This window comes from Hippopotamus amphibius, chromosome 15 (genome assembly GCF_030028045.1).
Source record: "Hippopotamus amphibius kiboko isolate mHipAmp2 chromosome 15, mHipAmp2.hap2, whole genome shotgun sequence".
Lineage (NCBI taxonomy): Eukaryota > Metazoa > Chordata > Mammalia > Artiodactyla > Hippopotamidae > Hippopotamus > Hippopotamus amphibius.
The window spans coordinates 13,655,177-13,668,631 of NC_080200.1; the positions used below are offsets into that span (position 1 = coordinate 13,655,177).

General features: G+C 38.2%; 1 protein-coding gene across 1 annotated transcript; it reads right to left on the reverse strand.

Annotated features, from left to right (window-relative positions):
• Positions 1-12,323: 12,323 nt before the first annotated feature.
• On the reverse strand, positions 12,324-13,304 carry LOC130836830 (olfactory receptor 7A10-like). Its single transcript, XM_057709417.1, has one exon. The coding sequence runs from the start codon at positions 13,290-13,292 to the stop codon at positions 12,324-12,326; it is 969 nt and encodes a 322-aa protein (XP_057565400.1). The 5' UTR covers positions 13,293-13,304.
• Between the last annotated feature and the right edge of the window lie 151 nt (positions 13,305-13,455).

The window sequence follows — 13,455 nt, forward strand, 5'->3', positions numbered from 1 at the left end:
TAAACTCAAAATGGATTAAAGACCTAAATGTAAGGCCAGACACTAGAAAACTCTTGGAGGAAAACATAAGCAGAACAATTTATGACATAAATGACAGCAAGGCCCTTTTTCTCCCACTACCTAGAATAATGCAAATAAAAGCAAAAATTAAAATATGGGACCTAATGAAACAAGAGGTTTTGCATGGCAAAGGAAACAATAAATGTCAAAAAAACACCCCTCAGAATGGGAGAAAATATTTGCAGATGAATCAACTAACAAAGGATTAATCTCCAAAATATACAAGCAGCTCAATCAGCTTAATATCAGGGAAAACAAACAAACAAACAAACAAACAAACAAAAACCAACCTCATCCACAAATGGGCAGAAGACCGAAATAGACATTTCTCCAAAGACGACATACAGATGGCCAACAAACACTTGAAAAGATGCTCAATATCACCATTCATTAGAGAAATGCAAATCAAAACCACAATGAGGTACCACCTCACACCAGTCAGAATGGCATTCATCAAGAAATCCAGGAAGAATAAATGCTGGAGATGGTGTGGAGAACAGGGAACCCTCTTGCACTATTAGTGAGAATGTAACTTGATACAGCCAGTATGGAAAACAGTATGGAGATTCCTTAAAAAAACTAAAAATAGAATTGCCATATGACCCAGCCATTCCACTCCTGGCTTATACCCTGAGAAAACCATAATTCAAAAAAGACACATATCTCACAATATTCATTGCAGCACTATTTACAATAGCCAGGGCATGGAAGCAACCTAAATGTCCATCAACAGAGGAATGATAAAGAAGATGTGGTACATATACACAATGAAATATTACTCAGCCATAAAAAGGAATGAAATTGAGTTCTTTGTAGGGAGGTTGATGGACCTAGAGACTGTCATACAGAGTGAAATAAGGTAGAAAGAGAAAAACAAATATTGTATGCTAATGAATATATATGGAATCTAAAAAAAAATGATAGTGATGAATCCAGTTGCAGGGGAAGTATAAAGATGCAGATGTAGAGAACAGGCTTGTGGACATGGTGGGGGAAAGGGGAAGCTGGGACAAATTGAAGGAGTTGCATTGACATATACACACTACCAAATGTAAAATAGGTGGCTATTGGGAAGCTGCTGCATAACACAGGGAGATCAACTTGATGACTGGTGATGACCCAGAGGGGTGGGATAGGGAGGGTGGGAGGAAGGCTCAAGAGGGAGGAGATATGGGGATATACATATAAATACTGCTGATTCACTTTTTTGTACAGTGGAAACTGGCAAAAGAGTGTAAAGCAATTATACTCCAATAACAATCTCAGAAAACAAAAATGAAAACAAAAACAAAAAATTAAAATAACTCCCCAAAATAAACCATAAAGAAAGCATAAAAGAATAAAACAACCAAAAAAATCCAAGACCTAAAAGAAACAATAAAAACAAAACTAACAAAAACAAAAAGAAACAAAACAAAAACAACCAAAAGGCAAAGAAAACAAAAAAGAAACACAAAAAAGACAAGAAAACAAATCAATGAGCAAAATTTATTAAAAAACTGAAAAAATATCAAAAACAAAAATCAAGAAAAATAGAAAACAAAAAAACAGCAAAAACAAAATTGGGAAATGAAAAGCATATTAAAAATTTAATAAAAGTAAAAAAGAGGGTGGAGTCAAGACGGCAGAGCAGAAAGACATGAATTTCGTGTCTCCTCACAGCTAGGGCACCTACCAGACTGTGATGGGGGATCTCGACACTGAAAGGGATGGGAGGAACACCTGAATGACAAGGTAGAATGTGGGGAGGAGTGAGGGGTGAGAAGTGGAGGTGGGATGGGCCTGGTGTCCCTGAAGGGTGGCTGGGGGAGGAGAGGGGTTCCCATTCTTGGAGAGGCCCACACACTGTGAGGGGATCAACAGGGATGGGTAGCAACCTGCATGGGTTTGGAGAATTGGAGGGGAGTGCAGCTAGATTTTCCCCTGCCTACTTGGGCCCAGGGAGCCTGCTGGGGTCCCGGACCTCCTCCTCTGCCCCCTGAGACCCCCTCCAGTTGTGTGGGTCCTGGGGTTATGGTAGGGAGGGTGAGGAGGAAGAGTAGACTTAAATGGGGAGGAACCCTCTGGGATCAGAGGATGCTCACTCAGGCCCTGGGGAACCAGCTGGAGTGCAGCTTCAGCCACATGGGCCCTGGTGGCATGGGAGGGAGGAAGTGAGGCAGTAAGTTTAGAGGCAAATGGGGAGAGACCCTGGGGGTTGGAGAAGGGGGGGTGCAATGTGATTAATGTTTCCCACACCCACCTGGGCCCCTGTGAGCCTGCTGAGGTCCCAGGCCTCATCCTCCACACTCTGAGATCAGAGACATCTAGGGCCCCATTTGGCTGTGCTGAATCTAAGCTCTGATCCCATCTCCCAGTGTCTTTTCTGGCCTAGTTGGTCTTGAGCTTAAACCCCACCCTTGCCTAAACCCCACCTCTGCCTAAGCCTTGCCCCTGCCTAAGCTCCACCCCCAACAGCCAAGAGCTTTCCCAACTTTTGTTTTCTTTTTTCTTTTTTTGCTATTATGGTTCTGTTTTACATTCTGGTAGTTGTTTCATTTATATTTTTATTTTTTCTAATATATCTGTTAGTTTTCTAATTTTATTTTACTTTTATTTGTTAGTTATTGTTCAGCTCCTTTATTTTGGCCATGCCAAGTGGCTTGCAGGATCTTAGTTCATGGGCCAGGGGTCAGGCCTGAGCTCCTGTGGTGGGAGCACAGAGTCTGAATTGCTGGACTAACAGAACCCCAGACCCCAGGGAACATTAATCAGATTGAGGTCTCCTGGAGGTCCTCATCTCAGCACCAAGACCCTGACCTAACAAATTGCCTGAAAACTCCAGTGCTGGAAGCCTTGGGTCAACCAACTAGTAAGACAGGAACACAGTCCCAAGCGTAAAAAAAAAAAAATAGAGACAACAATAAAATATGTTACAGATGAAGGAGCAAGGTAAAAACCTACAAGGTAAAACCGAATATATGAAGAGGAAATAGGTGACCAACCTAAAAAACAATTCAGAGTAATGATAGTAAAGATAATCCAAAATCCTGGAAATAGAATGGAGGCATGGATCAAGAAAATAGAAGAAATGTTTAACAAAGACCTAGAATAACTAAAAAACAAATAAACAGAGATGAACAACACAATAACTTAAATTAAAAATCCACTAAAAGGAATCAATAGCAGAACAACCGGCAGAACAAATATGTGAGTGGAAGACAGAATAGTGTAAATAACTGCTGAGGAGCAGAATAAAGAAAAAAGAATGAAAAGAACTGAATACAGTCTCAGAGACCACTGGGACAACACTAATTGCACAACATTCAAACTATAGGTGTCCCAGAAGAAGAAGAGAAAGAGAAAGGGTCTGAGAAAATATTTGAAGAGTTTATAATTGAAAACTTCCTTAGCATGGGAAAGGAAATAGTCACTCAAGTCCAGGAAGTACAGAGAGTCCCATACAAGATAAACCTTAGGAGAAACACAAGACATATATTAATGAAACTAACAAAATTTAAATTCAAAGGAAAAAATATTAAAAGCAGCAAGGGAAAAGCAACAAATAACATACAAGGAAATCCCCATAATGTTTTCAGCTGATATTTCTGCAGAAATTCTGCAGTCTAGAAGGGAGTGTCAGGAGATTACATATATATTATATTATATATATATATATATAATATAATATATATTATATTATATATTTATTTATTTATTTGGGCTTCATTGGGTCTTTGTTGCTGCACATGGGCTTCCTCTAGTTGCAATGAGCAGGGGCTACTCTTCATTATGGTGTGTGGGCTTCTCATTGTGGTGACTTCTCTTGTGGCAGAGCACAGGCTCTAGGTGCATGGGCTTCAGTAGTCACAGCACATGGGTTTAGCAGTTGTGACTCACGGGGTCTAGAGTGCAGGCTCAGTAGTTTTGGTGCACGGGCTTAGTTGTTCTGCAGCATGTGATATCTTCCTGGACCAGATATCAAACCTTTGCCCCCTGCATTGGCAGGCAGATTCTTAACCACTGCACCACCAGGGAAGTCCCAAAGGATATATTTAAAGTGATGAAAGGGTAAAACCTAAAACCAAGATTACTCTACCAGCAAGGATCTCATTCAGTTTTGATGGAGAAACCAAAAGCTGTACAGACAAGAAAAGCTAAGAGAATTCAGCACCACCAAACCAGCTTTACAACTAATGCTAAAGGAACTTCTCTAGGTGGGAAACACAAGTGAAGAAAAAAGAACTACAAAAACAAACCCAAAACAATTAAGAAAATGGTAATAGGAACATACATATTGATAATTACCTTAAATGTAAAGGGATTAAATGCTTCAACCAAATGACACAGATTGGCTGAATGGGTACAAAAATAAGACCCATATATATGCTGTCTACAAGAGACACACTTTAGACCTAGGGACACATACAGACTGAAAGTGAGGTGGTGTAAAAGGTATTCCATGCAAATGGAAATCAAAACACAGTTGAAGTAGTAATACTCATATCAGACAAAATAGACTTTAAAGTAAAGACTCTTACAGGAGACAAGGAAGGATACACCATAAGGATGAAGGGATCAATCCAAGAAAAAGACATAATATTTATATTTATGGAACCAACATAGGAGCACTTTAATATATAAGGCAAATGCTTACAGCCATTAAAAAAAAGAAATTGACATAACCAATAATAGTGGGGGACTTCAACACCACACTTGTCCATTCAGACAGAAAATTAATAGGAAACACAAGCCTTAAATGACACATCAGAACAGTGAGACTTCAGTGATCTTTATAGCACATTCCATCTGAAAGAAGCAGAATACACTTTCTTCTCAAGTGCACATGGAACAGTCTCCAGGATAGATCACATCATGCGTTGCAAATCAAGCCTTGGAAAATTTAAGAAAATTGAAATCATATCAAGCACCTTGTCCGACCACAATACTAAAAGATTAGAAATCAATTACAGGAAAAAACTGTTAACAACAAGAAACATGTGGAGGCTAAATTCTGAGCTGCTAAATAACCAAGAGATCACTGAAGAAATCAAAGAGGAAATCAAAAACTATTTAGAAAGAAATGACAGTGAAAACACGATGTCCCATTACCTATGGGATGCAGCAAAGCAGTTCTAAGGCGGAAGTTTATAGCAATTTAATCTCACCTCAAGAAACAAGAAAAACTCAAACAATCTAACTTTATACCCAAAGCAAGTAGATGAAGAAGAACAAAGAAAACCCAAAAGCAGTAGAAGGAAAGAAATTGTAAAAATCAGAGCAGAAATTAATGAAATATAAACAAAGAAAACAATAGCAAAGATCAATAAAACTAAAAGCTGGTTCTTTGAGAAGATAAATAAAATTAATAAACCTTTAGCTAGACTCATCAAGAAAAAAAGGAAGAGGATTCAAAGCAATATATTTAGAAATGAAAAGGGAGAAGTTACAACTGACACCACAGAAATGCAAAGGATCATAAGAGAGTACTAAAAGCAACTATATGCCAACCAAATGAGCAACCTGGAAGAAATGGGCAAATTCTTGGAAAGGTATAACTTTCCAAGACTGAATCAGGAAGAAATAGAAAATATGAACAAACCAATCACAAGCACTGAAATTGAAACTGTGATTAAAAATCTTGCAACAAACAAAAGTCCAGGACCAGATGGCTTCACGGGTGAATTCTATCAAACATTTAGAGAAGAGCTAACAACTATCCTTCTCAAACTCTTCCAAAAAAATTGCAGAGGGAGGAATACTCCTGAATTCGTTCTATGAGACTATCATCACCCCGATACCAAAACCAGACAAAGATATCACACAGAAAGAAAATTACAGGTCAATATCACTGATGAACACAGATGCAAAAATCCTCATGAAAATACTAGCAAATAGAATCCAACAATACATTAAAAAGATCACATAGTATGACCAAGTGGGATTTACCCCACAGAGGCAAGGATTCTTCAAATATACACAAATCAATCAATGTGATACAGCATATTAACAAATTGAAGGATAAAAACCATATGGCCATCTCAATAGATGCACAAAAGCTTTTGACAAAATTCAACACCTATTTATGAAAAAAAGTCTCCAGAAAGTGGGCATAGAGAGAAACTACCTCAACATAATAAAGGCCATATACAACAAACCCACAGCAAACATCACTTTCGATGGTGAAAACTCAAAACATTTCCTCTAAGATAAGGAACAAGACAAGGATGTCCACTCTTGCCACTCTTATTCAACATAATTTTGGAAGTCCTAGCAGCAGCTCTCAGAGAAGGAAAAGAAATAAAAGGAATACAAATTGGAAAAGAATTAAGACTGTCACTGTTTGCAGATGACATAATACTATAAATAGAAAATCCTAAAGATACCACAAGAAAACTATTAGAGCTAATCAATGAATTTGGTAAATTTGCAGGATATGAAACATGCACAGAAATCTCTTGCTTTCCTATACACTAACAATGAAAGATCATAAGGAAAAAATAAGGAAACACTCCTATTTACCATTTCAACAAAAAAATATAATACCTAGGAATAAACCTACCTAAGGAGGCAAAAGAACTGTACTCATAAAACTATAAAACATTGATGAAAGAGATCAAAGATCATATAAACAGATGGAGAAATATACCATGTTCTTGGATTGGAAGAATCAATATTTTGAAAATGAGTATACTACCCAAAAGCAATCTACAGATTCAATGCAATTCCTATCAAATTACCAATGGCATTCTTCACAGAATTAGAACAAAAAGTTTTACAATTTGTATGGAAACACCCAAGACCCTGAGTAGCCAAAGCAATCTTGAGAAAGAAAAATGGAGCTGGAGGAATCAGGCTCCCTGACTTCAGACTATACTACAAAGCTACAGTAATCAAGAGAGTATGGTAGTGGCATAAAAACAGAAATATAGATTAATTGTACAGGATAGAAAGCCCAAAGATTAAGTCCCTGCACCTGTGGTCACCTAATCTATGACAAAGGAGGCAAGAACATACAATGGAGAAGAGACAGCCTCTTCAAAAGTGGTGTTGGGAAACCTGTACAGCCACATGTAAAAGAATGAAATGAGAACACTCCTTAACACCATATACAAAAATAAAGTAAAAATGGATTAAAGATGTAAATGTAAGACTGGACACTATTGAACTCTTAGTGGAAAACATAGGAAAAATACTCTATGATATAAACCACAGTAAGATGTTTTGATCCACCTCCTATGGTAATACACATAAAAACCAACAAAAACAAATGGGACCTAAACTTCAAAGCTTTTGCACAGCAAAGGAAACCATAAACAAGATGAAAAGAGAACCCTCAGAATCAGACAATATATTTGCCTTGAAGCAACTGACAAAGGATTAATTTCAAAATATACATGCACCTCATGGAATTCAGTATCAATGAAACAAACAACCCAATCCAAAAATGGGTGGAAGATCTAAAGAAGACACCTCTCTAAAGAAGACATACAGATGGCCAGCAAACACATGAACAGATGCTCAACATCACTAATCATTAGAGAAATGCAAATCAAAACTACAAAGAAGTATCACCTCACACTGGTTAGAATGGTCATCATCAAATAATCTAGAAACAGTAAATCCGGGAGACTGTGGAGAAAAGGGAACTCACACTATTGGTGGGAATGTAAACTGATGCAGCCACTGTGGAGAACAGTATGGAAGTTCCTTAGAAAACTAAAAATAGAAGCACCGTATGACCCAGCAATCTCACTACTGGGCATATACCCTGATCAAACCGTAATTCAAAAGGACACATGCACCCCAATGTTCATTGCAGCACTATTTACAATAGCCAGGACATGGAAACAACCTAAATGTCCAATGACAGATGCATGGATAAAGAATGTGTGGTGCATATATATAATAGATTATTACTCAGCCATAAAGAGTAATGAAATTGGGTCATTTGTAGAGATGTGGACGGACCTAGAGTCTGCCATACGGAGTGAAGTATGTTAGCACATATATGTGGAATCTAGAAAAATGGTATATATGAACCTATTTGTAGGGCAGGAAAAGAGATGCAGATGTAGAGAACAGACATGTAGACACAGAGGGGGAAGGGGAGGGTGGGATGAATTGGGATATTAGGATTGACATATATACATTACTGTAGGTAAAATAGATAGCGAGTGGGGACCCGCTATAAAGAACAGGAAGGTCAGCTCGGTGCTTTGTGATGACCTAGATGAGTGGGGTGGGGGGTGGGGGGTGGGAGGGAGGTAAGAGAGGGAGGTATATATGTATACACATAGTTGACTCACTTCTTTACTTCATTGTACAGCAGAAACTAACACAACATTGTAAAGCAATCACACTCCAATAAAAAACATAAAAATTTTAAAGAAGTAAAAAAAAAAACAACAGCAAAACAAAACAAGACAAAAAAATTTCCTGGGGCCTCCACTCTCAGTGTCTTTGCCCCTACTGTGAGCCAAAACCAACCCCCACCTACCCAGGAGGCCCTCCAATACCTCTAGATAGGTCTCTGGACACAGTGTAGGCACCGTGGGTGCAGCTCAGACTCTGACCTGGCCCAACGCCTGCGTGCATATGACCCCAAAGTCCACAGCTGCTAAAACTAAACTAGTCTCAGTTGTGGGAGCACTCATCCATTTAGATGTTCCACAGGTGTTGGATATACCAGGCAGATCATGAGGGTTTAATCTGAGCAGTTGCACTGAGAGATTTGAGTTTCTCTTCCTTAGTTGCACAGCACCTGGGGCTCAGTCTTGTTTTGGCCCCACTTCTGCATGTGGGCCTCCCTTCGGAGGGGGATAAAGCAGATATGACCTGGGTGCTTGCTCTGTTGGGAATTCCTCCCAGTGCCGGTAAGTGAAGTCTCTCCATCCCCCCACCCCTGCCAATTTCAGAATATTTTGCCACCGGTGAGGGGGCAGGTGCGGTACCTCTCCTTTCCTTCAGCTCCCCTGCCCCAAGGGGTATGGGTCTCATCCTGTTTCCTCTGTTCTTTTTCTTCCTTTTCTCTCCTTTTTCCTACCCAGTTATGCAGGCATCCCTTCTTGTCCTTCTAGGTGTCCAAGGTCCTGTGCTGTGTTCAGCAAGTGGTCTGTGCAAATTGTTCAATTTGTAGATGTATTCTTGATGTGCTTGTGGGGAAAAGTGAAACCCAGGTCCTCTAATTTTGCCATCTTGACAGCTCCTCAACTTCCAGTAGTTCTATTTTTATTTTTTTTGGAGGAACCACAATACTGTTTTTTTCCATAGTGGCTGCACCTATTTACATTCCCACTAACCATGCACAAGTGTTTCCTTTGCTCCACATCCTTGCCAGTATTTGTTATTTCTTTTTTTGATAAAATCATTTGAACAGGTGTGAGGTGATATCTCAATATGGTTTTTTTGTTTGTTTTTTTCTCAGAACTTTTTTTTTAATATTTACATACTTTTAAATTTATTTATTTATTGGCTGTGTTGGGTCTTTTTTGCTGTGCGTGGGCTTTCTTTTTGTTGCAGTGAGTGGGGGCTTCTCTTCATTGTGGTGTGCGGGCTCCTCATTGCTGTGGCTTCTCTTGTTGCAGAGCACAGGCTCTAGGCACATGGGCTTCAGTAGTTGCAGCACATGGGCTCAACTGTTGTGGCTCATGGCCTCTAAAGCGCAGGCTCAGTAGTTGTGGTGCATGGGCTTAGTTGTTCCATGGCATGTGGGATCTTCCTGGAGCAGGGATCAAACCTGTGTCCCCTGCATTGGCAGGCGGATTCTTAACTGCTGCACCACCTAGGAAGCCCTTTTCTCAGAACTTTTGTTTTTACATTTTTTAAAAGGTAATATACATTTATTGCAGAAAATTTAAGCAATTCAGATAACCAAAAATAAGAAAAATCAAAATACTCATAACCATGTGAAAAAAATGTAATTATGTTTCATTAAAGTTATTCCAGTCTTTGCTATCATTTATGAGGTTTTTAAACTTTTTTGATAAGGTTAAGTCAATTTTTAAAAATCGAAGTGAAATCCTTGGAGGAAGTATCTTTTTTGTTTCTAATTCTTTGGCTGGAAATTCTAAGCTTCTTATAAGCTTAGATTTTAGGATATGGAGAAATTGAGAGAATAATCCTATTTCCATTGGTCTGGACACTAGGTGACAATCTGAATGTTCTAGTACATTTGTTCAGTGTTAAAGACTAAATTTTCAATAACTTTTATAACTTCAAAATAGATATAATAATATCTGATAATAATACCTGTGTATTATCAACCTTGGATTATGAAATATACATACATAATTTCATTACAAAATATTTCAAGGAACAATTCTAGGGTTTAAATTGGACAGTGTTTCTCAGCTACTAGTTCAAGGTGAAGACTGCTAAGGTTAAATTTTAATACTTCAGGGCTATTCCATCCTATCCTCAATGTGGTTTTGATTTGCATTACCCTGATGATGAGTGATGTTGAACACCTTTTCATATACCTGTTGCTCACTGTATGTCTTCTTTGGAAAAGTGTCATAATTTTGTATAGCTCAGAAGTTCAGAAAATTGGACACTTTTAAAATGTAAAGTTTATTGTATGCAATTGTACTCCAATTAGTTAATTAGAATTTACGAATTCTAGTGGTGCATGACTCAGGGTTGGAACTAGAACACAGGTAGCTGAGTCACCATTGACAGGGGTGGGGAGATGACACATCTTACCACTGAAAATAAAGCAAAATGTTATTTATGTATTTAGAAACAGTGAAATTAAGGCAATTCACATTTGACAAATAATTTCTTATGTAAACTAGAAGATTGAGCTACATATACAGATGAAGTAAACTTACCATCCATTGGTTGAAGAGAAGTGCATCATAGATTCACACATCATGGATGAGATTAAAAAGCACAAGGTCGGAAATCACAGCTGAATATACACAGGTGAGGAGTCCAGTAGAGATCAGAACCATTCCTCACTGTAGAATCCCATTTGATGATGAAGGCGGCATAACTACCATTTTGCTCTTGTTCTGACTTTTGAAAATAGAACTCTGTTATTGAAGTGTTCTTCAGATATCTGTTTTAAAACTGACTCCACTGAGGTGCCTTCTAGGTAAACAGGAGAGGTTGGAAAAAGATGCATGTTTGAGCAAACCCTGTGACCCTGAATCACATGACTGGACAAGAATTTAAGCTCTCTATTAAGTAATCCTTTGGTCATGAGGATATAATATAATATAAATCAATATCATCATTATCTATGATATCTTATACATATGGTATATGTAGTATACGACCATATTTATATTGTTTATTCACTGCCAACTGGGTGGTTATCACAAAATTAGAAAAGGGGAAATAATCCACTTAGAGCAATGAAAGGATGATATTTGTAGGTAGCACTGAAAGTTTTCAAGCAGAAACAAAATGATAATTCAATTAAAACAGCATAAACATGTCAATCAATGCTTACTCAATGAAAAGCTCCCTTACACATGAATATGTCTTCTATACTTAAAGAGTAGAGTATAGCAGGAAAATAAATATTTTAATTAGTAATATAAAATATAATTTAAAATTTCATTTCATTGTATTTAAGTTCTCTAACAGAGGCAATATAAATTCAATCTATTCATTCTAATTTGTGTTTCTCTGTAGGATCCACTTGCAGACATGTACTTAGTAATCATTTTGCCAGTCACTATGGTAGGCATTGTGGGCACAGAGCTGAATAGGAAAACATAACCATAAGGAGGAAATAAAACTCAACAACAAGCCATAGGGCACACTATGAAATTCTACATTATCAGGAAGAGCAGTTAAGGTAGTGACACACAATGAATGATTTACACAAATGTGAAAAAATGTGGTCTTAGATTTCCCCCTACTGTTAAATTACATGAATTTCCTTGGTGATCAAATGTAGTTTCTTTTTTCATATGAGTAACAGAAATCATGACTACCCTTTCAGGAAAACAACAGGAAAGTTACTTGAGATAATGTATATCATTTGATAAGAAATTATTCTTAAGAACTCGTTGCTGCCCAATGAAAGAAATGAAAATTTATGAGTATTTCTCATCAAAATATGGGGAAAAATCTTTGTGGGGTAGCAAAAAGAATAAACAGGAAAACTGTTTATTTTTCAGGCTGAGGAGGCATCATAACAAATTGAGTTACTTAGATTGTATACAGATGTTGAAGTCAAAGAAAATGGACACTCATGGAAATCAATAGAAAGAACAAGTTCTACTTCCACAATGGGATCTAGGAAAAGCAATTTCTGGCTGAGTTGCTTATTAAGGGCACATCTTCAGACTCAGGACAAGTATCCCATTTATAGCTGCTGTCCCAAAGAATGCTTTCAGAGCCCTCTTGATGTCTTTATTCCTCAGACTGTAGATGAAGGGGTTCAGCATAGGTGTGACCACGGTGTACATCACCGAGGCAACTGCATTTGTGCTTGAGCTGTGGGTAAGAGAAGGGCTAAGGGACACTCCTAAGCACGTACAATAAAATAAGGAGATAACTGAGAGGTGAGATGCACAGGTGGAAAATGCTTTATACTTCCCCTGAGCTGATGCAATTCTATGTATGGAGGAAACTATCTTAGAGTAAGAATAAAGGATCCCAGTGAGGGGACCACCAGCCAGAAGCAGGGATGTAAAATATATCATCATTTTGTTAAGAAAGGCATCAGAACACGCAAGTTGGACCACCTGATTGAGTTCACAGAAAAATTGGGGGATTTCTAAGTCTTCACAGAAGGGCAGATCCAACACCATTAAACTCTGAAACAAGGAATTCAGGACACTCATGATCCAGGACACCAGAACCAGCAGTCTACAGAGTTGGGGGTTCATGATGATAGTGTAGTGCAGGGGGTGGCAGATGGCCACAAACCGGTCATAGGCCATCACTGTCAGGAGGAAGTCATCGACTACTGCAAAGAGTATATAAAAATACATCTGGGTGATGCAGCCTTCATAGGTTATACCTTTGCTCTGTGTCTGGATGTTCCACAGCATCTTTGGGATGGTGGTGGAGGTGAAACAGATGTCTACAAAGGACAGGTTGGAGAGGAAGAAGTACATGGGTGTGTGGAGATGGGAGTCTGAGCTTACAGCCAGGATGATGAGCAGGTTTCCAAACACAGTGATCAGGTACATGGAGAGGAAAAGTCCAAACATGAGGGATTGCAGTCCTGGTTTCTCTGAGAATCCCAGAAGAATAAATTCTGAAATTTGTGTATTATTCCCCAGTTCCATATTTTGGAGGTAACTACCAGAAAAATTAATTTTCACATAAGTAAGCATTAATAACCTAGAATAAAGCCTCTGTTTATTTTTTAGATTCAATATCAATTTCCATATTCAGTGTATAGTCTGGTTCCTGTTAAGAGCATCCCTAGTCCATTGTTACAGAAATTCC